Source organism: Haliotis asinina, chromosome 14 (assembly GCF_037392515.1).
Source record: "Haliotis asinina isolate JCU_RB_2024 chromosome 14, JCU_Hal_asi_v2, whole genome shotgun sequence".
Lineage (NCBI taxonomy): Eukaryota > Metazoa > Mollusca > Gastropoda > Lepetellida > Haliotidae > Haliotis > Haliotis asinina.
The window spans coordinates 33,919,132-33,943,807 of record NC_090293.1 but is presented as its reverse complement, the minus strand read 5'-3'; the positions used below and the strand labels follow the sequence as shown (position 1 = coordinate 33,943,807).

General features: G+C 37.3%; 2 protein-coding genes across 2 annotated transcripts; one reads left to right on the top strand and one right to left on the bottom strand.

Moving 5' to 3' along the window:
- Positions 1-1,652: 1,652 nt before the first annotated feature.
- On the bottom strand, positions 1,653-11,067 carry LOC137260954 (thymocyte nuclear protein 1-like). Its single transcript, XM_067798528.1, has 7 exons — positions 10,914-11,067; positions 8,394-8,506; positions 7,525-7,593; positions 6,464-6,559; positions 6,028-6,089; positions 4,506-4,690; positions 1,653-3,569 (listed from the first exon to the last, which is right to left on the bottom strand). Exons 1-7 carry the CDS (start codon positions 10,939-10,941, stop codon positions 3,520-3,522), a joined length of 603 nt encoding a protein of 200 aa, XP_067654629.1. The 5' UTR covers positions 10,942-11,067; the 3' UTR covers positions 1,653-3,519.
- A 2,183-nt stretch (positions 11,068-13,250) lies between these two features.
- Positions 13,251-15,032, top strand: LOC137260764 (zinc finger protein 862-like). The gene has a single exon (XM_067798339.1). The coding sequence runs from the start codon at positions 13,251-13,253 to the stop codon at positions 15,030-15,032; it is 1,782 nt and encodes a 593-aa protein (XP_067654440.1).
- The last annotated feature ends 9,644 nt before the right edge of the window (positions 15,033-24,676 follow it).

Below are 24,676 nucleotides of genomic sequence, written 5' to 3'. Positions count from 1 at the left end.
TCATTCATCAGCACCTTATATAAATATTGGAAACTAAACTGCCCCGTGGTAACAAAGAACCACAACGAACTCTACTTGCCAACAACTTTAAACAGAACATTTTTCACCTAAATGTAAGTGAGTAAGGGAGTGAGTCTTGCCTCACGATGCTTTAAGCAATATTCTAGAAGTGTCACAGCTTAAGAAACCTGAAACTGGTGTTGTACCCTTGGGGAATCGAATCCGTAATTGGCGTCATGAGCGAACGCTCAAACCACTAGGCTACCGGCAATATCATGGTTGGGACACTGGAAATAGATTTCACACATTGTTCCCACGTCGGGAATCACACACAGGCCTTGAAAGTGACAAGAGAAGGCTTTAACCACTAAGCTACGTACCCCACTACCTCAGGGGCTGCGATGCAGTCAGTTACCTAACACGTTCGCTTGACAAGGCGAAAACCCGGGTTCGATTCCTCACATGGGTATTTGTGTGAAGCCTATTTCTGGTGTCAAGTGCCTTGATATTGCTTGAATACTGATAAAGGCTGAGTCCTAAAACACAGAACACTTTCAACATTTTGCCAGGTCTTGCTGGATGCTGATTTTACTTTGTATTTGGTAGTCATCACCAATATTAATGCTGACACACACAAACTATGAGACCAATTATATAAAGAGCAGAATGACGCCGTGCCATTCCTGTTATCAGTATTGACTGGGAGTAGCTCCTAATTTTCGTTTTTTATCAATGCTATCTCTTTTTCTTATCATTTCACAACATTTCCCAATGTCACAAACTGAGACCTGCATTGGTTTTCTGACAAATTGTCTTTGTGTTTTCTTTCAACTTGACCATGATGTGTTGCTAAGATTTATACAAAATTCAGTGATGTATTGACATGTTTTGTGACTGTTGTATGGCACTGTTTACTGTTCCATCATGTGATGCGACCCCATCTGATGCCATCTTGAGGAACATCTTCAACAACCTCTGCTTGTAAGAGGCGACTCGGTGGATCAAGTGGTCAGACTACTGACTTGACTGACACATAGTATCTTAGTGCACAGGTCGATAATTAGTGATACCAACTTTATCCCTGTATTGTCATCACAGAACTTGAGTAAGTAAAGGCATGTGTCAGGTCACTGGATTCACCTATTCCTTTCATGAATTCAGGTCACTACTGTATGGCTGGAATACTGGTGATGTAAAGCCCAACTCAACTCAAGTCAACTTATGGAGACAAAATGAGGATGTCCTGAAGATCTGGTTGAAACTGATCATCTGTAACCCATACTTGTCATAAGAGGTAACTAACATGATTGGGTGATAAGATCAATGTTCATAATGTTGATCACTGGATTGTCTGATCCAGACACAATGATTAGCAGACCACTATCATATATCCAGAATATTAAGGAGTGGTATTAAACAACTAACAAACTATCAAACAAAACATTTACACATTACTGGTATAAGATGTGTCTGAGACATGTATAAATATGATGGTGCCTCTTTCACTTCTATGACTATACAATGATTTCATAAAACTCTCTCTCTCTCTCTCTCTCTCTCACACACACACACACATGGTTAAAACACTTTATAAATATTCATTACTATTATATTTCAATAAGAAACATGGATTCATGAAAACAAAGACATGGTAGGGGACAAATGTTTAATCCTGATAGAGCACCTCTGCTTGAAGATCACACATCCTTGTATGGACTAGTGATATATACGTGCAAATAAGCAGCATATCAGCTAAAATTACCCTAATATTTATGAGGAAACTCAAAACCTACATTTGAACTTACATGTGTATCAGAGGATAGATTAAAATACCGGAGGTATACTGAGAGGTTTTATTTCAGGGACATGAACTTGGCTTCTTATTGTTTCTCGTATTACAGATCAAACATAAATAACAAGCACTAATATTTAGACTATATCACATTTTCACAATTAGAAGGGATTGCAAATTACCCAAATGAGTCTGAGTGAGGTGGGAACAATTTATTTAGTAACTCAAGGGAATATAGGACAACCAATTGAGGTGAACAAAAGCAAGTACTGGTACATAACTCAGTGACCAAAAAAGTTATCTGAAGCTCTGATCATGGGTTGCTCCTGATTTCAGATTTCTGAAAATATGAACCTTATTTAATTCCCACTGTCAATTTGGCAATTTTGGATATAAATGAATAAAAGACCAGACAGAACACTTTAATGGCTTCAATGGTACCGCCCTTTAGGCGAAGTAACAGCTTTTAACAACAGAAAAGACAAAATGCCCACATCATCATAATGGTGTACCATTAAGTATTCACCATTACTACAAAGGAAATATTGTTACAATTCACAATACACAATGCCAGTTAGAAACTGGTCTAATGTAACATGTTATATTTGGGATAATGCTCTCAGTAAACTAAAGATTTTAGCGATTTTTTAAATTTAGTCAATATCTAACCCATTCAGCTGAAGTTAATCCAGGAGGTTGGTGCTCAAAAGCCTGAATCAGTGAGTGAAATTTTGAATACAGATCCCAAACTGTACAGAAATCTGTACTGGACCCTAATCCCAAATATAACAAAGGTTCACATTCAAATTATGTAAGTTCTTTTCAAGAATACAAAAAGCAAAATATCAGATCCCATGAATGTTTCCCAGCACTAAACTAATTCTACTACACTTGCAATGCTGATTGGTCGATATGACAATTCTACAGACTCAACCTCTACAGGAAGTAATTTCTGATGCTCTCTGTTTACAAATGGAAAGGTGTCATATTCCAATAAACGATATTTCATTGAGATTGCTCAAATGGTAATACTGATTTTATTGAAACAGTTCTACTACGACACATGGCCTGGATTTAACTTCAAGTCTTGATCAGGATGTAATAATGTTTCATGACAGTGAGTGAGGATGTGTTAACAATATTCCTGCAATTACACGACAGGAAACACCAGGACAGGGCTTCGAACATTTAATTGCTGCCATATATCTAAAATATTGTGGAGTGCAATAATTAAACAAAAACCAACCAATCAATCAAGCACTGAATTCAGGGCAATTCGCTGGATTGTCTCTGAATATTTACAAACCACCCTCATAAAGCTCAAGTATCACTCAGTACTGTGTTAAACGACATCAAAGTCTTGATTTACATATTTATTAACCCTTAAAATTCCAGCAGGGAAAGAAACATCATTTGGAAGAGACTGAATTTATTAAATAAGAAAAAACGGACAAACAATTACTTTGATGATTTCAACATCCTTTCTTACCATCATTCGCCTGTGATCGCGCACACCTGCTCATTACTGGCTGACATGTGGCAGGTTCATATGTGAAACAATACATTCAGTTGGCCTTTCCGTAAACTGATGCTACAGTGTCAATCTGGTCTGGATATTCTCAACCAGGAGAGTTCATCTTCAATGAGTGAGCCTTCAGTGTTCTGCAGTGGTGCTTGGAAGTGGACTGGTTTCTCAGCTGGATGTCAGTTGGCAGAGATGGGAGGAGTTAGCTCCCTTCTTCTTGGTCTTCCAGAGACAGAATGTACTGCCACTCCTCTGCAAACGGAATGAGTAGGTTTCACAGTGAGTTTGGGTTCAAATGATGAATGATAAATAACTCAAAATAGGGATAAGTGCACAAAATAACACATGGTCCCGAAACCTCTGTACCCAACAGTTCACTTGCAAAGTTGTTGAAAAAAACATCACAGCTGCAAATGCCATTTGTAACCCCTCAGTGTTACATGATGTTTCTTTAACAACATTTTCCGTGATCGATCGTGAAATGTAAGATTCAAAATCTGTTTCGTAGAGTCGTTTCTAGACCATGTGTATTATTTTTGTTTTGTAAGCTTTAGAGTTATTTTATCCTTAATCGTTCTCATTTGAACCCAAATGGACTGTAGGTAGATCAATTTCAGTATGGGAAAGAGGTGGACTTGGTTGTAGAAGTATACCACCTTGGTGAAGCTGATCTAACTTGTTTCTTGCTAAATGCTACACTCAGCAACATTCCAGCTCTGTAAATCACTGAGCCTTGACTAGACAATGCAAAGATCAACAGCATGAGCGTTGAACAATGCAGGGATACGATGAGTTGTCAACAGTAATTCAGACCACCCGCTCCTGTTAGTTGTCTCTAACAACTTCAAAGAATCCAAAGAAACAGCTATAAATACACTTGCCATACTTAAAAATGGATTCAGTGATACATACACCCGAAACTAATTATGTAATCCACCTCAAAACTTGGGCCAGGATTGCTTAAAAAATGTGATAACATGGTGAGCATACATGGTGAACAAAGCTTATTGATTCCTGTATCCAGTCACACAGACATCGAAATCTACTATAACAGCTTCATGAGGATGCTATAGAATATATCTGTTTAGATCTCTATGAGAGACCATCGTAAAACCATGCTGTGTGTCTGACCCGTCTGAACAGTCTGAACAGGCTGAATCAGGACTGCATGGAACAAGTGGGTCTTACCTTCTCTCACAGGCTGTACCGACAGTCTGGCTCGTGTGAAGAGGGCTAGGTCCCTGAGTGGTCCCCCTGTCTGCTTGTGTTCCAGGTGTAGAACCTTCAGCTCAGCCAGTGAGATAAATCTCTTCATGGTCCTTTCATATTTCACATCGACCATGAACCAGCGAGGGTTGTCCTTGCTGGCCGTACTGGGAAACATGGACACATCCCGCTATCATTTCAATAACTTTTAACAATGAGGGAAGCATGGTGTGCAAAATGGTATATGGCGAATGTTGGAGACATCCTTTGTATATCAATTCCTATATCAGACGCATAAAATACTGGCTGAAAATTATATACTACTTAAGAAGGCCTTCAAAATGCTTCTTTATCTGAATGAGTTGGGTCAAGTAACATGGCACCTCATGTTAGAAATCTCCTCTTTTCTTATGGTTATGGTTTTGTGTGGCTAAATCAGTCAGTTGGAAATGTGAATCTTTTTTTGTATCACTTCCGAGAAACAGCTATTAATATATGTATTCAAGACTGGCATTCAGTTGTAGATGATAGTTCATGCCATGATTCCTATACAATGTTTAAAACCCCACTCCAACCCGAAGAGTACCTAGAACATTTAACATCAAATCCAAAAAGTTGAGAAATTCATTACAACAATTTAGACTAGGACTTACCAAACTTAATGATTAATGAAAGGATTGTGTGTGTCTATGGACAGATATGAAATTTGTGCTTTATGTGACTTATTTATTAAAAATGAAAACCATTTGATATTTTTCGGTCCATTTCACATAGATTCATGTGCACAGTATGTTCTTCAATGTTACCGCTTCAAACCACCTACTGCAGCATTTAAACAAATCTTGTCAACTTATGATGACTTTATCGACTTGAAACTATCACAATACATTCACAATGCAATGTCTAAGCGTGATATTCTGATAACATCATCTGGGTGATGTTACTATATAATGCATGTAACTCCAATGTATATAGGCAGGAGGCCTGAACTACAATAAACGCCTTTGACTTGACTGGCAGGGCTACCACAGACTTCGGTGAAGTTATCAGACATGTGAGAGACAAACTGATTCAAACTGAATCCAGGATGGCCTGGAGCCCACTGAAAGAACTGGATTGGGGTCCAAAACATGAGCATAAAACACTGTAACCATCTGCTGAATCTGCTCACAAATGGGGTGACAGGCCCAAGTCTTAAACCCTGAGCAGTCATATTTTTGAGATGTTGTATGTTTATCTGACAGCAGTTTTTCCCTAACTATGAAGTCGTTTGCATCACAAACATTGTCAATACAGTCTAAATCTGTTATGTGAAACTAGATGGGACCAAGGGAAAAGTTTGGCACCAAGGAACGGCAAGGACTAACATGAGTTTGACACAACCAAGAATTCATCGCAACCGAGTGTGAGAGACATTTAACTGTACTCAGATGATTTGTGTTTGCCATAATTTGTCAAGTTATTTATATTCTTAACAAATGTTCATTAGGATGAAGGGGATCACCTGTCATAATGAACGTCCTTCTTGTCAAACTGGGTGTGGTCCGGGTAACTCTCCTTCACAATCTGTCAACAGAGGAGCATGAGAAGTATCTCTACCAACATAGGACTCTGAGAGCTACAAATATCACCATTTATAGTCAACGAGCAAATATCTTCACCCCTTGACAAGTCAAAGAGAAACCATATGCACTATTTGGTCAATCAATAACTAACCAATATCACCACTAACCCACTCAATGAAAGCAACTGACCTAACCACTCACTTGTTCCGCATCTAGTCCATCAGTTGTGAATAAATCATGAAATTAAGAACCAGAATACAACATTTGTACCATAGACTTGTACTTAACTTGTACAAAACTTGCATGGGCTGTGTTCAGTATATATTTTTCAGGATCTGTGTAACAGGGCTCGTTTCCCGGACAACTATTCCCCACCTGTATTACTCCAGCAATGCCGGGCTCCTTACAGTTGCTGTGATAGAAAAAAGCAGACTGTCCCAAACGCATCTGGTCACGCATGAAGTTCCGGGCCTGAAATAGGTATATGAATATAACAGTACTGACAATTCCTGCCTGAATTTCACTCCCAGTCAGGTCAACATTGCCAATGCAATGGTCAACAAGGTGATTAGAGAGGTACTTAGACATTGTTGGTATTTGGATCTCCCTCATAGACAATTTCTGACAGTAAGTGCTGGTACACATCTACTAAGATCACTCCACAAATGTATTATGCTGCCGCAGTTGTGCTTCATGCCTCTGGCATGCCTGGGTGTAAACTTATATTTAATATATATTTAGATTTTAATCAGCAGAGATGCCATCATCCAATTCTGAATTAATGGTCTTCCTCGATCTCCACTATTTTCTATCTTGTCATAAATCCTATCTACTAAAATCACTACCTAGTTATGAAGTCACAACATGGCAGCACCCATGTCAAGACTCAGCTTACCTGATGAATCAGGTAGATCGATGTAACAAGGTGAAGAGAAGGTGGGTCTGTCTTACATAATTATTCCAGTGTTATTATCGAATTATAGTTATTAACGAATCATAAGATCACAATAAATTACATTTTCCAGTGCGCTGGTATGGAATAACACTCTATGGATAGCGTATATATAACAACACTGGAATTAGTATACACAAAATATTACATAACAGTAAACATATTTATTTAGCAATATTCCAGAAATATGATGACAGGGACATTGGAAAGTTGGGAATCGAATCATGGCCTTCAGAATCATAGGCAAATGCCTTAACAAGCAAGCTACACCACCACCTCTAAATACCAACACAAACAAAACATAGTCCAAACTACCTGAGGAACATGTTCAGTTCGCAAAATTAGAACCTGAAATCAAAACTGAAAACATTTTGGTACTTACTAAGAACCTGTTTCAGTATCATACCAATTATATGAATAATGTGAAATAATATCTGGTAGCAATGAGTGACATTAAAAGGATGAGGACATCCATTGTCCTGACCTGATAGTTTCGCACTCCATCCCAGCATGCCGTCTGCTCAGGACATTTCTTCAGGTCCTCCAGGCCAAACTGAAAGCATTCACCACCACTTATTACATATGCTCATGCTGTTGATCACAGGACTATTTACAGACTGTCACCATAATGCTGGAATATTTGCTGGGAATGGCATCAAACAACAACAAAAGAAGAAAAAAAAATAAGTCTCATTTTTCAGTTCCTAGAGTCTTAAAAATACTTTCACCTTATCTGAAATAACTAGTCATTGTGTACAATCGTCTGATGCACTCAGTCATTGTGTGTATAACAGCAGATGCTACCATTTCGCGTCAGTAATTAAATCAATATTAATTTGTATTTTTGTGTTACATAGCTGATACTATTTCTTTTACATCAGAACATCAAGAATTTTTAACTCTGTTTGAAATAAAGTCATTTGTGCTTCAATTAATGAACTGGTTGGATATTCACCAATTATTCATTCCAACAGCACAAAACCCATGCTAATTGTGTCTTCTCAATAATCCCTGTACCACAACCAATCAATCTGTACAATAATTGGGTTAATAAATCAGGCAATGTACACAATTCCTCGTAATGTTAGGCAATGTACACCCTGGCATTCATGGCAACTCCTCTTAAAAAATGTGACCCTGATAATTCAGGGCAACTTTTTTTTAAAATATGACCCTGATCTTCAGGGCAACTCCATTTCAAAAATGTGACCCTGACCTTCATGGCAAATCCCTTTTAAGTGTTTGACCCTGACCTTTATGCCAACTCCATTTCAAAATTGTGACCCGGACCTCCATCAAAAAAGTGTGGCCCTAAACGTCATGGCAGCTCCATTTAAAATATGTGACACTGACCTTCATATCAACACCTTTCTGCATGCGGGTCTCTGGCTCAGACTTCATCAGCCAGTGAGTGAAGACTTCAGGTGGTGCATTTTCTGACTTGGACTTCTTTGGCTTCTCATTGTCTGGGATGGAAAGTGAAGAATAGGTTTTTGAATTGTTTTGAGGAGATGTTTATTTAATAGAGAAACAATCCCCAATACAAGACATACAGTATTTTGTCATGTATATAGCAAAACCATGTAAAGGTGATTCCCATGCATAAACCTTCAGAATCAATGCAAATTTAGCCATATACCCCATTTCTAAGTGACCCTTGACAAGGCACTTTATCAGCACTTTCATGATCCCTGTATCTGCAACATAAACTTGTTAGGCTTCCATTATTTTTTCACAAGATGCTAGGTCATGTAGAACTCCTGCATCTAGCATCAGTCTATCAGTTTATATGTTCACATGGTGACACCAAACTGCTGGTAAAAAGACAATCCACCCATGTTAAGTACTAGAGTGATCAAGAAAAGAGTCTGTCTACAGTAAATTTAATAGCCAGTCATCTAACTTTATTAGGTTTAGTGTTGATTAATATGACCATGTTTATTCAACAGTCTTGGTCACTTGCTAAAGGCTCAGTTTAGTGCTCTGTTACTTCCACTGGTGCAACCCACGATGACCATGATCACATAGTACAACCATAGGTGCTCCACACTGGTACATAATTGGAAGTATGACCTAAATATACAAGATATAGAAAGGTGTGACACTAATAATAGCGGCCCCGCTCACCTCGGCTCGTTTTCGGTCTGACAAACACTTTTGTAGCTTTGATCGTTGAAAAAACTGCACAATTTATACTCCGTTGACCTCTGTGAACGACCTTGTGTATCACTTACCTGCTGATTTTATTTCCATTTAAAGCTTTCAAAAATTTTACCGTCCATTCTCGGACGAAGTCAGGACATACACCCGAAAGAAAACAAATCTCAAGCTACTGATCTGCACCAAATAGTGGATATTATAGATGCACATTAAAAGAGGTGGGAATAATGAAAAATGCAATCCAATCAGAGACTCATTCTGCTACTCGGTGCTGGTTTGTAACCTGAGATTTGTTTACTTCTGGGCATATGTCCTGACTTCGTCTGAGAATGGACGGAAAAACAAATAAAAGCTTTAAATGGAAATAAAATCAGCAGGTAAGTGATATGCAAGGTTGATCATGGTGTTGATCATGAGATTGTCTGGTATAGACTCAACTGTTTACAGAAACCAATTATTTACGGAGAGGAAAAGTTACATACAGAATACAAACTTAGCTTGGAGTAGAGTAAGTGTTTCATACCCATTCTTAGTGTTCACCCAGCTAACAAAGTAACATCGCAATACTTGGTCAGTACTGGCATCGTTCTGAACTGCACCGTTGGTACTGGCATAATGTAGACCAGTAGAGAGCCAGTAATGGACCAATGCTTGGTTTTCGTTAGAGGTCTGTTTACAGGCAAAACTGTACTGGGCCATATTTGGGTGGTTAACGTAAATACCACACCGCAATGCTGTACCAGCCAAGTACTGGCCAGGCATAGACAGTCTAATTCTTATCTGGTGAATTGTGGAAGATTATCTCAGTACCTTGTCGTCTGCTTCAGAGATGGGCAAAAGGCAAAATGTACATTTTCTACATTTCTGAATGTAAATTTACATAATGTGGTACTAAAATGTAATGGCATTTGTTGAAAAGCACTTACAAAGAATTCATTTTGCACTAAGGTTAAGTGTTTAACTAAATTTTGAAAAATACCATGCAGCATAAATTTCATTGGGACAAGGGCATTTGAAACATTCAGTTTGTGTCATGTTGTTGGATTATGGAAAACCTGTTGACATGCCTCATTCAAGAATATAAATTCTATATATGGCCTAGCTTATAGTATTGTTTGATAATCCTGTCAGACTGTACAAAATGCCAAAATAGTAAATGGCAAATGAAACTATGAAAGTACTTAAAAAAAGACTGTATAGGTGAATTTAATTTTGAATCTTGTGTTGCACAAGCTTATCCAGAAGGACAATGAAAGAAAATAACACATTATGTTTTTCTTCTTGGTGTGTAATCATGTGACCAGTCATGTGATCCAATAGCGACAGACGTCGCTACCGTCAGTCTCGCTGCATCTTGTGTTTAATAAATGGTGTTACAACACGACATTTCATCTTAATCATGGCTGGTCACTATGATGTAAATTTACATAAAATATGAATTAAACTCATATGGACAGACTTGTGTTGCTTTTTTTCTCTTCTTCGGAGTTTCTTTCGGTATCAAATTCTTTAAATAGTAGAAACAGTATTAAACTTAACCACGAATGTGCCGACCAAACTGTAGCCAGTCTGCAACCGTTACATCTGTGAAGTAGCCCAGTGTGAGCCAGCGACGGGGACCATGACTCTAGCTTTGACTCGATAACCTTTTTCGAGTATTACTTTGGATGAGACATATGCCGCCTTCCTCGAGAAAACTATACAGTATTTTACCTGATTTCAGTCTACGTTTTGGAGGCATTGGTGGTGCCGGGTGACTCACTGTTTTCCTAGCTCTAAATAACTTACTATTTTGTAAACATTAAAATGACACAACTTCCCGCGCTATTTCCCTACGTCATATCCGACCGGAAATACTTTTGCGCATGTCTGTGACTTGCATTCCAAAATGGCGGTGTTGCGTCCTTTGCGACAGATCGGTCAAAATTATTGTTGAATATATGAAAACAGTCCGAGTAGAAGTTATGATTGTTGAAGAAACTGATTGGAACGTGACACATCGACATCTCTCTGCCCGTGTTCAGCATTTGGTAACTGCCAATTTCATCTTTCGTTGTATAAATGGCCGTTGTTATGGACTCCCTCGAGTAGGTATTATGATACCCTGATAACATGTACGCATTAATCTACTTTACTTCCTAAACTAACTTATGAATATATGCGTCAGAATTATTGATGTCTTTAGAACTAATTTGCAAGCCTTCATTGATGGAATACTCAGTCGTTTGTGACAGGACTAAGACATTTTAGACTTTACACATACCGTTAATAATACTGCTGAATAATGTTATTCCAGGCACCTTGGTGGCTTGTTTATTCCATTTTCCAGCAATATGTATGTCTTCGGCCACATGAGTTTGATGAATATTCCCGAATTAATCTGTTGCAAACTACCAGGAAACCGGTTTCCAACCAGTCAAAGTTGCCAAACAAACGAAGACGTCAATATGACTCTGTAAATTCAATACTGAAATAGCTCAACCGTAACTATCAAATGTGAGTGACGTTCTCTTTCAACATACATTTACTCTTGTCCATTTCATAATCGTGTTTGTGTTTTTTTTTCTGATATTCTTTTAGATGTGACTTCACTGGCAGTTTGTATGTCAACAAGCACTGACCTGCTACCACCTAGTGACACAGTGCTCAAATCAAACTTTTTTTGGTCAAATTTGAGAATTTTTAAAATATTTTTATGTCCATGTTTGTTCCCATTCTACAACATATGTAATTGATATTACAGTGATATGCATATACTCACTCATATGCATGCATACCAATACATGCATATGAATATATAGGTAGTTGTACAGTTTTTTCCCTACAGCTGAAAAGGATGGATTTACAAATAGGAAATCTTAGTTCCAGCAATCATGCACATTGTTTGTACAGTCGTTTGCATGTCAGTGTACATAATTTCAATCTCAGTTGGATCATATAGATTACGGTGTCCTCGCGTCTAGCCCAAAATCCGATTTCCCCTATTCCCGCCTAGCCCAAAATCTATTTTTCCCAATTCCCACTAAGTCCCAAGCCCAAAGGATCATTGTTGTTACACAGGATGAACGCTATAAGTTATAGCCCATTTCCCCGATACTTTGAGTGAGTGTTCACTCTTTGTCACCCACTACCTTGGATAAAGAGTCGGACAACTTCGCCCGCTGATGCCTTGGGTGAGCGTTCACTCACTATCTTTAGTGTTCACTCAGTGTCGTCAAGTTCATAGTATAAAAACTCGGACAATTTAGACAGCTTCAGTCAACTTAGACAGCTTCAGTCAGGGCTGAACAAATCCACTCGTCCGCTCGTATTTACGAGTGGTACCTCATGTCGTGCAAGTTAAAAATATAAACTACTCGTCCTATCGGGCGAGTACCATTTTTTTGCTGTCAAATAAAGCATATAACATCTTCAGTTTATTAAACAAAGTATTTTACAAGCCATTTAAGAATCGAAAACGTGCACTGATCAACAACAGCGTACTAATATTGATCGTGTTGCTTATGCCAATAATAAATCAATAACAGTGTTAAATACATAAGGAGGGGAGGTAATTCTACTATTGCTTTTGTCATGGATGTAAGGGGCTTGTTGCTAGCATCAACAAACGCCAGCATGGACATTCGAAAGTATGTGGGAGGGGCAGGAGATGGGGAAAAGAAAACGGAAGAAAAACAAATTCAACAAAGAAAGCTAAGTCAAAAGAAATATGACAGAGAAAAACGAAAACGTTTAGTACAACCAACGTGGTATAAGGAATTTAAGTGGGCGAAATTTAGCGAGTCGGAAGATGAATTATTTTGTATTCCATGCCGAAAATACCCCAAACTGTCAGATCCAAAATGTGGACTTGTGATAGGTCTTAGAGATAAATTTAGGAGGGAGACACTGAAATTCCAAGACAAAAGTAGGAAGCACATTCAGTGTTGTGAACATGAGAAAGTTGTTGAAAATCCACAAACAGCACAATACACTAAGTCTATGCAGAAAGTTGACGAAAAAAACAGCGTGATCTATAACAAGCTTTTTACAACAGCTTATTATGTTGCCATGGAAGGGGAACCTTTTTCAAAATTTGCAAGTTTTTGCCAATTACAGTCCAAGAATGGCCTCTCCCTTGGAACAAACTATTTGAATAGGAATGCTTGTGCGACTTTTGTACAATCCATAGCAAATGTAGTGAAGGAAAATACAGCTAGTGAACTTGAGAAGTGTAGATTTGTCAGTGTCTTATCAGATGGCTCAACTGACAGTGCTATAACTGAACAAGAGATTGTATATGTGAGGTATGTTACTGATGATGGTGTACTGAAGACTAGGCTTGCAGATATTGTTGACCTTGAACATGGACATGCAAAAGGTGTAAAAGATGGAATTTTTCAGGGGCTTAGTTCTGTGGGACTGTCAAAAGAAGATCTTTCGAGAAAGTTAGTCGGAATCAACACAGATGGTGCTTCAGTTAATCTTGGAAAGAAAGGAGGAGCAGTAAAACTGATTATTGATGAGCTGAAAGAGGAGTATAACGCTGTTGGTTGTGAGCAGTATATTACGGTTGTGCATTGTATTGCTCATAATTTGGAACTGGCAGTTTGTGACACAAAGAAGGAGTGCAATTATTTGAAGAATTTTGAAGATGTTCTGAAAGGAATTTTCAAGCTGTTCTATTATTCTCCCAAAAGAAGAAGAGAACTCTATGTTATTGCAGAAAATCTTGACAAGGAACTGAAACATTATGGAGGAATCAAAGAAGTGAGGTGGGTAGCAAGTCAGCACAGAGCTTTGAAATCTCTGCTTGACAATTTTGAAGTAACTGTTGTACATCTGGGCGAGATTGCTTCTGGAAAGGATGAATCTTCAGCAAAAGCCAGAAACAACTTAGCAGAGTTGAAAAGTAGAAGATTTCTGAAGATGTTACATTTCATGATTGATTTCACTGATCTTGTAAGTGAAGTTTCCAAGGCTTTTCAAATGAAAAAGTCACTCATTTCTGAACTTAAAAGAAGAATAGAGACACTAAGGGAGAAATTTCTGAAAATGAAGTCAAAGAAAGGACCAATGTTTGAAAAGATTCTTGAAGAAAGCAAGGAAGGAAAGTTCAGAGGTGAAGAGATGAGAACTGAGAAAAGAGGAAGACCAAAACAGACACAACATGGTGATGATGATGATAACGTCAACAAGGATATAGACTGTGTTCTTGACTCAATTTATATTGATCTTCAGGAGAGGTTCATCAAACACCTTGGTGGAGAACCACACTCTCTCTTCACTGTGTTTGATTTCAGGAAGTGGCCAAACTATGAAACACAGCCTGATGAATTCAGGGAATATGGAGATGCTGAGATTCAGAAGCTTGTGAAGGTCTACAGCCCTCTCCTGACAGATGAAGAAAAAACAAAGGCTGTGGATGAGTGGCTTGACCTCAAGATGTACATGAAGGACTTAGTGAACCAATCACTTATTGATGCTTATGAATTTTTAGTTTGCAGTGGTCCTGATAGAGAAAGCAACCTTACCAACATCTTTCCTCTAGTTAACATCATGTTGACAGTATCACCAAGCACAGCTGACTGTGAGAGTAGCTTTAGTCGGATGAATAGGCTGAAAACAAATCTGAAAACTTCCATGAACCAAGATACATTGAGTAACTTGTTGCAGATAAACATAGATGGACCATCATTTGAAGAATTTGAACCCCAGAAGTCAATAATCAACTGGCTTCATTGTGGAAAAGGCATTAGACATGTACATGGACATAAATGTCCAGAACTGAAGCCAGAAAAGGTCACTGTGTCTGAAGAGACCGTCACCCCTGTTGATGAGATTCACGATTGAAATTGAATAACTGAGGAAAATGAAAGTTATTAGTTAGTACTCAAGTCCAGTCCATTTTTCTAGTCAGTGCCATTTAAGTACACAACTTCAAGTGGAACATTCTCAGTGCTTTTTGTTGATTTTATTCAAGTATTTTAATTTATGTTTATTTTTAATTTACATCTGCTCTAGTTTTATGTTGGTTCAATCCCATTGTCACTACAGTGATGTAATTTCATGACAATTAAAAACCAGTCACCTCACACATCTGTTGTCATTTTTAATACTTGAACTTCCATTTGGATCCTAGCCAGAAGGTATAGAATAATGTTTGTTCACTGACTATATAAAAGACAATAACACAATCTATAGGAATCAATATCTTTTATTCAAGAAAACACATCATGATCATGGTGAGATTGCAGATCATTTCAGTTAAAAAGTAGGACGAGTGAAAATCTTGCAGGACGAGTACAAAAAAAAAAGTACTCGCCCTGCAGGGTGACTGAAGTTTTCAAAATTTGTTCAGCCCTGTTCAGTTGAATATATTGATAACCATAAAGGTGGACAATTTCTAGTCTACAATGGCTTTCAGTTCAGCATTAAGAACAGACATAAGGACACAGTATATTGGCACTGTTGACATCATCCCATGGGTTGTCGAGCAGAACACAGAACCACTAGTGCCATTAGAGAAGCAAGACAATGTATGGGTTCAGGGCTTGGAAGACCGAACATCAGAAATACCGGACATAGATATGTTACTGAGAAGTGGGTTCAGAAAGAAGGCCGCCAGACGTGGAACCACTTTGACACCCAGGGTCCCTGTACAACAAGCCATCTTGAAGGGTGGCACCATAAGCTCAATAGCGCCATCAAGACAACCCATCCTAACCTGTACAAGTTTATCAATGTCATCAAAACCATGCAGGCCAAGAATGAAATTTCAACAATCCGTCTCCAGGCCACAGGTAGACTGATGTACAAGAAGAAGAAGAAGTATCGAGATCTGCAGATTCAACCCCAGTCTCTGAAGACCAGATACCAATGTGGTGAAACTGATGTTGTCATGTTTGCTGATGCTACTTCCTACTTAATAAATGTTGACTTATTAATTATAAAGTGTATATTCAGATGATAAACTGAAACAGACTATATCAATCTGTATAGAAGTTTGAGTTTATTTAATACGACTAATCCCTGAACCCAAACATTTTAACCATTCCCACATAGCCCAATGTGTTTGTTTGTACAAGAGAGCAGTTACAGCCAGTTTTGGGTTAGGCGGGCATGAACCTAGATTACAGATAGATAATCTAAGTTCATTTAGTTGTGCACATGAATAAAACAGTCATATAAAGATGTGTTTCATTCACTTAGAAAGTATGTTGACAGATAGACAATCCAAGTTTAGTCTGTCTTACACGTAGATAATACAATAATACTAATAGATAATAAAGATTTACATGTTTTTCATTCACTTAAAAGGTATGTTAGCGATTGGTTAGCATCCTTTTACCAGATTTACCTATCCCGCTTATTGCAGATATGTATATCATGATGCAACTTGCTACTTTAAACTGATGACTGATATGTCATGGAAATAAACTTCCTGGAGTCTTAAACAAATATTCAGGCATGACTTTTAGTTAATGAAGTGAGTTTTCTAAGAAATAAACAATTTCTCAGGCCCTGACAACATCAAAGATATTTTCCATCGGCAAGTGTTTCAGAGACTGTAACAATAACTCCAAAATTGTTAGTGTTCAATAATGTGATCGTTTGCTTGGTCGTTTGTTCACTATGACCAGTCTTCGATTATTTCAGTTAATCGAAACACCACTAGTTACAGACAGACAATTTAAGTTCTGTCAGTCATGTACATAGATAATACAGTATTTGTTTGCAAGAAGCTCTAACTGGCAACACATTAAACCTTATTCTGTCTTTCTAGTGCCTAACAATGACTGGTTAAATGAGAAACTATATTTAAAATGTCCAATGTTCCTGACAGCTTTTGAAACAACCAGTCCCAAGGAGTGGTGACCATGAAAAAGTTCCCCAAAGTTATTTCCAGCATTATATAGTGAAGTATCATTACACATAAGTCAATTACTTATTGTCATGTTATCAGAACACTATCAAGTGACCAAAGGTTTTGAAATAACACCGAAAAGTACTAATGAAGACAAGATTGCAAGAGTAATTAAACAATTGAGAAAGCTTTTCAAGAACAGTACTCATTAAAGTGAAAAAAAATAATGTGTGGCCATTTTGACTTTTTCTATGGCCATATTGACTTTTTGCGATGACCATTAGGTGCCTCACTCTGAGGGTGCAGGTTCGAATCCCAAATGGGACTCAACCAAAGACAAGTACTAGAATTTGTACTTTACTAAGAGAGAGTAATCCCAAATATGACATGATCCCCATGACCAGAGAGTCATGATGACACCTAATTTTTTATTCCAAGGGCAAACACTGATATAAGTTGACTCCCCAAAACATGTCCTTGGCTCCCACTGATGACACGAGGGAGTCATAATGACTTATAAATGTGTATGCCTATGGGAAACGTTCTAATGCTTTAATGTCATGATATGATGAATGTCATCTTCTTCCACACCTGAATTTGAACATGTCTGGTAAGCAGTACTGCAAACATCCATTTAACATTTCATCTGATAAATATTAATGAAATAAAATATTAGATGTATGGTATGTTCATGTTCAAGTTACACATCAAGGAGATGCCAGGGTTTGAATGTAATGCTGAAATGCCAACTCCCATTTATTTGATAATTCATGTTGGTGTATCTTGAAATGTGTATGTCACATAGTTCTTGATATATGTCTCTTACATCTCATGGCATATACATATGTTCATGAAAGATGGCAGGTTAAAAAATCCTGTTGTGCAATGCGTGGAACAAGTCAGTTTTCCTTTCCGGCAGTCCGTTAATGGTATCTTACTTATCCCAGGGCTACTTGATAATTTCCGCTTACCATTCCAAACTGCAAATAAACTTGGATTTCGTTTCATAACTGCTCAAAATATAGCTATTAAATTTTGCTGTGACAACAAAGTAGACTTGTCTTTCTTTGCTTTTTATAACTTTCAATAAATAGTCCAGTAAACATTAACATCAAATACCATGTTGATTTATTCTTTCATAATATCATCATCATCATGATTATGTCATAGAAATCAGGGCAAAAGGAAAATTTGTCGGCACAAGTTACTTTCTTAAGGTCACTTGCCCTGTGGCATGAGGCCTTTAAAAATTTTTGGAACCCCTGGATGTGTTTGAAAGGACTACAGATACTGTAGAATCCCAAGAAGTGCTTTTGAGCAGTGATTACTGGATACTTATGCTTCATAAATTTAAAGTTATTATGTTCACAATGTCAAAGTTTTGATATCAAACGAAGCATTAAGGGGTGATCATAAGTCACTAAGGTAACCTTAGTACAGTGTTAAAGAAAGGGACTTCAAGTTAACCTTAGTAAAGGTTGCTTCATGAAGGGAACTGCAGGATAACAATGTTGATCACTCACATTAATACTAGCGTGGGGAATGCATTGGGATTTTGTCATCAATCTTTGGTCTTAATCAGTACGTTTCAACCAGTCAGTCATGTTGGCAATTACAATAGCTACCTCTTTCATCTGTAGGAATGTTAGGATACTTGTTTTACCATGAATTTACATTTACACTGAAATATTATGAAGGAAATACCAGAGTGACTGCTTACTTTTGAAATTCCTCCACTTTTTTACTTGGTTGTTTCTTAATGCATCTGTTCATGTGGGCCGTAATTACTTGTTTGAGAGGTATTGTTTTAGAAGTGGGAAGTCAGATAAAACAAGTATATATGGATGAGAACTTCTTTAATTCTCCAACACAACATTTCAATACAGTTTCTTGTACCTCTGTCAAGTATGAATGGTAGAGGGAGAAAACAGGTGATACATATACAACAGGAGGGAACACATTAAATTATATAACACATTAAATTTCAAAGTGACGATAATGAATAAAGGGATAAGAAAGGATTACTAGGATACACATAGAGGTTGGTATACTTTTCTATCTGGGCCATAATTATTTGGTTGCCTCTCGATGTTTATGTGTGAATTAATTGGGTGTTTCTTGAAATATATTTATGTATAGTTATTAATTTGAGTGTGTCATTTGCTTGTTTCATGATGAATCTATTGGAGTGTGACTAATTGCTTGTTTCATGATGAATGTATAGAAGTGTGTTTATTTGTTTGTTTCTTGATGCATGTGTTGGAGTGTGATTATTTGAATGGGTTTTTTTATGAATGTGTTCGTACATTTATTTGAATGTTTCTTGATGAATCTGTTTGTATGCAGTATCAGGGATAATCTGCAACAGGCATAATTCATATGCTTGCTTTCTTTACCATTTGTACGGATTAGCATGTGCCTTATCATACTCCAACACACAGTTTGGTTTGTTCCCAGCGTAACTTCGGCTTCATTTAAACGTTCTTCATCCAGTTTATTGTATGAGTCAGAATGAATGAATGAATGAACCAACGAACGAACCAACGAACAAACGAATGAATGACATCACCCAATGCCCAGGACAAGTCGGTTTTAGTTTCAGGCAATCAAATAATGGCATCTTACTTGTCTGTGGGCTAATAGATATAAACATATGGTTTTAAACTACAAATAAACCTGGATGTCATTTCTTGACTGCTCATAATGCACCTATTTAATTTCGCAATAGAAATAAAAAAAATAGCTATTGTTCTTTGAAATGTATCACTCTTTGATAAATAGTCGAGGAAACATTCACATCAAACATTGTGTCATTAAATCAGGGCAGGTGGAAAATTAGTCAGGACAAGTTACTTTCTTGAACTGACTTGCCCTCTGGCAAGTGGATTTTAGAAAAATATTGAACCTCTGTGAATGAACGAACGAATGAATGAGCAAGAATTAAAAAGAACAGAAGAAAGCAATACATGTGAATGAATAAAAGATAAATAAAATAAATGATACACCATGGCCATCCCTCCCTAAACATGTTAAAGAATGCAAAACTATTGCCACAACATCCTGTAGTATTTCAATGGCAGGTCAGTTCAGACAGGCGATGTGTCATATTTTTCACACACCTCAAATACAGTCCTAACAAATTTTTGGAAGTTACAAAACTATCACAATTACTTGCAAGTACATTTCAACTAAAGGCATATTTCCCTTCTAAAAATTATATGATTATGTGAAAGAAGTTTTTAGTGAGAGAGTTTAGTCTTTCTTCCCTATATACCTAGAATTGAAGCCAGTGAGCCTAGTAACATACCGATTTGAAACTTTACTGCAAATCTACTGTACAAATGCTGACACTAATAATAATTATTTGAGTTAAACTGAAGTGACAAAATAGTTAACTTATGTTCTACCTGTAGGTTTTCCGTTGTCATCAGAATGTAATCAGCTGTTGAAAATATACCTGAGGTTCAGTCCTAAAAACTAAACTGCCGCCATATTGGCTACACAGGTGGTCACATGACAGGTTGAGGCATATGTAAAGGGGCTATTTGAGGAGTGACCATTGCCTGCTATATTGTCTCCCAGGCAGTATTTACTTTTTATTTTTAGCCGAAGATTTAGGGAGCCTATATTATGTTTAAATTCAGATACCATTATAAGGAGACCTCTCAGTTCTGAAAGCAACTGTCAAATTATACTCCATGATTTTCAATATCCTTTTATCAAAGTGTTCTTAGTCCATTTCATAGTCAGTGGTTTTTATAACTAATACTGTCATGTAATGAAATGCACACTTGCAAGAAAGACACCGAAATTGTAATGAAACAAAAAAATGTGGTTAAAATTGGCTTTGATTGGTTGACAGTCACACACCCTCGCCTAAATAAACCAATCGTCAACAGTGTAACACAAAGCCTTATAAAACACCTTATAAAAACTCATTTTCATGATTGAAGAACAAATATGAACGATAAGTCGGCTTCATTAATTCAGTTCAATGAATTTACACAATGTGTCAGACGATAATATAGAAGCACTGTGACAAACCAGTGCCCCGTTGTTCAAAACAACCTTATCTCTAAGGTCAACCTTATCTCTAAGATTTCAACCTTAGACCTTTACTAAGGTTAGCCTCCCGTTGCACGAAACAACCTCAGCTAAGGTTAACCTTAAGTTACGGTTGATAACTAAGGTTGGTTCGACCCAACCTTAGCGTCTCTAAGGTTGGAAAGGGAATATGGCTGCTGCTTTTATTTTGAGGAAGCAGAGAGTGTACAGAAATGGGAATGTCAACAATAGCATATTAATGATCACTTATATCAAGCTTTCATGAAAACCAGTTATGATAATTCTGAAACGTCGCCGATGAACCAAGAATTGGTTGGGATGTTTTCGAAAATACACTTAGTGCGCTTTCCGCCATATTGGATAGTGTTTACAAAATCACGTTTCGACAAGGCCGATATTGAGACGCCTATTATATCACGTATACTTCACAGTCTGCTGCGACAAATTCATCATTGAATTCTCCACACATCATAGAATCAAATTACAAATGGTCTTTGTCACCAACACCAACTGTCTACACAAAACGAACGAGAAAGAACGCGGTGATCGAAAGACTGTGCGTTTCAAATGTAAACAAAGAAAAAAAACGATTTTACACTACGTGCCATTTTCGGAAATTTTCCATCATCCAGCGTGTAATCATTGCTTACAATGGTTAAGTACGCCTAGAATATTGAGTTGAAGAGTATCTCAGCAAGAAATAGCAACTTAAAAAAATATACAATGCAATCACTTAATGATTCATAGGCAACTGTCAAAGTTTCCGTGCAACGTGACGCCATGACTGACGCAAAATCAAGCAGAACGACAACGGTACTTCATTTTTGGCCTCTCCCGTCATTTACATTGAAAACGATAAAAACATATAACAAAACACAGATACTCAGAATAATTCTGATTACTTACATCTCATATTTATGTTCAAAAGATCCCTGAATCAAGGCAAGAGTCCTCGCAAAATCCGATGTACCTTTGTCAGCAAAGCCGCCATTTTGAAAGAAATCGGTCATGGGTAGTGATGTCACACGTCAACATTGTTGCACATATTAGGCAATTTCTTTGAGGTGAAGGTCGGTTGAACAAGAGTAAACACAATGTTCATATCATTCCGATTGCACTTTCAGTATTGTGATGTATATTTTGCGTATTTTGACCAGGTGCGAGTTTGTACATTGGTATCTTTCCTTACAAACTGTGAAACTACCAAAACGTCTCTGCTCACATTGGGGAACTTTGTATTGGAATAGGTTTGTTCACTGTGTACAAAACATTACGAAAATATACAGTCCGTATTCACAGCAAATTCTCTCCATGTGATCTTAGTTACACTGACCTGATGTAAAGCATAGCGGGGTTATGTCCCCTTATCTTTATGCGTGCATCATCTCCCTGTATACGGCATAGAAGAGAATCCATTTTTGACATTTATTACGGGCCATTTTTAATATTGAGCGTATAACGTTGTGCATTAACACATAAATCCATTTCATATACACTTATGTCGTTCTGACATTAGGCTGTATTTTCTTCGCTCACACTTTTCGTAAAGATGATAAATTTAAAAAATCGTAGCAGAGTTCTTTTATTGGTACACGATGAAAACGGAGAAATTTACTGATTTTTAACGCACACAAAAGTTTTGGACAATATTTATCAGTATCTATTTCTCAAATCCTTGAGGTTGTCACAGTTATATTTATACCAACGAATGGGAAATTAAATATTCTACATTTCTGTTTAATTTTATAGCCGTACACAGATCCAGGACCACGCTAGCGCAATTCTCGCACAACGTTCACTTTTCAAACCTTATGAAAATGTGCGCCTGAGAAAGAAAATCGGCATCCACAGGTTAAGGTTACGGCTAAGGTTGGAGTCCAAGTTAAGGTTGCCCTAAGGTTGTTTTGTGCAACAGGCGTATGTTTTTCTTAAGGTGATCGTAACTCTAACCTTAGTGCTTAAGGTTGATCTTAGCTAAGGTTGTTTTGAACAACGGGGCACAGGTCTTAGTCAAGAAACAACTGGTGATAAATTATTTACATGTAATACTCCATCCAAGCCCACACACTTAGCATACTTCTTTGACCTTTACAAAATTGTCTCTGAAAAGTAGTGCCAATAACATAACACTGTTTCTTTTTGCTGGAACAGCAACATTTGGTTTTGAGTGCAGAGATATTATGACTTTCGAAGCACTGGAAGAGCAATCTATTCTTTAATGTATTTATGCTCTCTCAGTACATAATGAAATATTAATTGAATTGTGGAAATATCTTGAGTAAAGGTCCTTTCCATACAACTGATGTTAACAAATTCCAGTGTATGTCGATCATGACTTAATTTATTCATGAAATTGATCTAATCTTAAACTAAGGTAAGCTGTTATCTTCATCATTCTGGGACCAGAACTGTTTAAATCATGTTTTAAAGTTTTTATAGGTTGATGTATTCGTTATAATAGTAGATGTTGATGTTAAGGGTCAAATACGGGTCAGTATTCAGGGATGGACTGATACAACACAAGCATTCATGAACAAACGTTGGTGACCTTCATTTAAGAATGCCAGCAGGAACTACATAATGGTACTATGTATCTTTATCCTTGAAAAACATCCTTTTAGTAAGAGAGTTAATTTGTTGTTTGGCCTCATCCTTTAGTTGAATTGATAGTACACATGACAGTTTTTTTAATTTGAATGATTATTTTGAGAATTATTTCGAACTGGACTGGTTGAGGGAGCATGTGGAATGCAAATGACCAGTTGTTAATCACGGTGTGTTAAACAGCAGTCAGCATTTTTGCTGAGAAAATCTTTGTCATCACAGCCTTCAGGCTTAAGAACCTATTTTAACTCTGCCTGTCTTGACCATCAGATCCTGTTCCTGGTCTGCTATGCTACTGTTCTAGGAGCTGTTCCATAGTTGTGTATTGTCATGACTCTGCTAAGAGCTTTTGCCAAACTTCTGTTGCAAGGCAAGGTAGTGATAACCAGTGTTTAAGTGGAACATTAAACCGACATTTGTGTTTAACACTGATAGTTATTTGCAGAGATATCAATGAAAGAGGAATTTAGGCTTTCCTATTGAAAATGTCTGTTGATTGTTAAAAATGAAAATGAAAATGAAAAGCTTTTAATTTGCCAATCCTTTCATTATTCATGGCTAGAAGTAAGGGGAGGTTAATTTTAAGGAAGGATTGCTCATTTTGTTCTGGGGAGGTGGGTCAAGAGGGGTCCGACTAAGAGGGGCAGCAATTTTGTACATAAAATGTTAAAAAATATGGGGTTGGTGTCACTGATTTTGAACATAACATATACATAGATTTTCATGTACTTTGGGCATACATCTTCATAAGAATCATCATCACAACCCACACCACTCCACAAAACATGCCCAACCTATAAATAATGTATGGTCCCTTCGATTATGAAAATATCAAGATTCCGTAAATTTGAAATATTGATCATTTTGACTACGGCCAGTATTGAATGTTGATTATGGAGATAGATGGTTTAACGGAACAGTAAATTATTTTCCAAGCCATCGAATCATTTTGACGATCAGG

Bases quoted from the DNA above. Each gene is read 5' to 3' on its own strand.
- LOC137260954 (XM_067798528.1), bottom strand. From the start codon at position 10,941: ATGCCTCCAAAACGTAGACTGAAATCAG. The intron at 8,507-10,913 runs GTAAAATACTGT...TTTCCATCCCAG, and splicing joins AAAACGTAGACTGAAATCAG to ACAATGAGAAGCCAAAGAAG. The intron at 3,570-4,505 runs GTAAGACCCACT...TTCCGTTTGCAG, and splicing joins GGTACAGCCTGTGAGAGAAG to AGGAGTGGCAGTACATTCTG.
- LOC137260764 (XM_067798339.1), top strand. From the start codon at position 13,251: ATGGAAGGGGAACCTTTTTCAAAATTTGCAAGTTTTTGCCAATTACAG.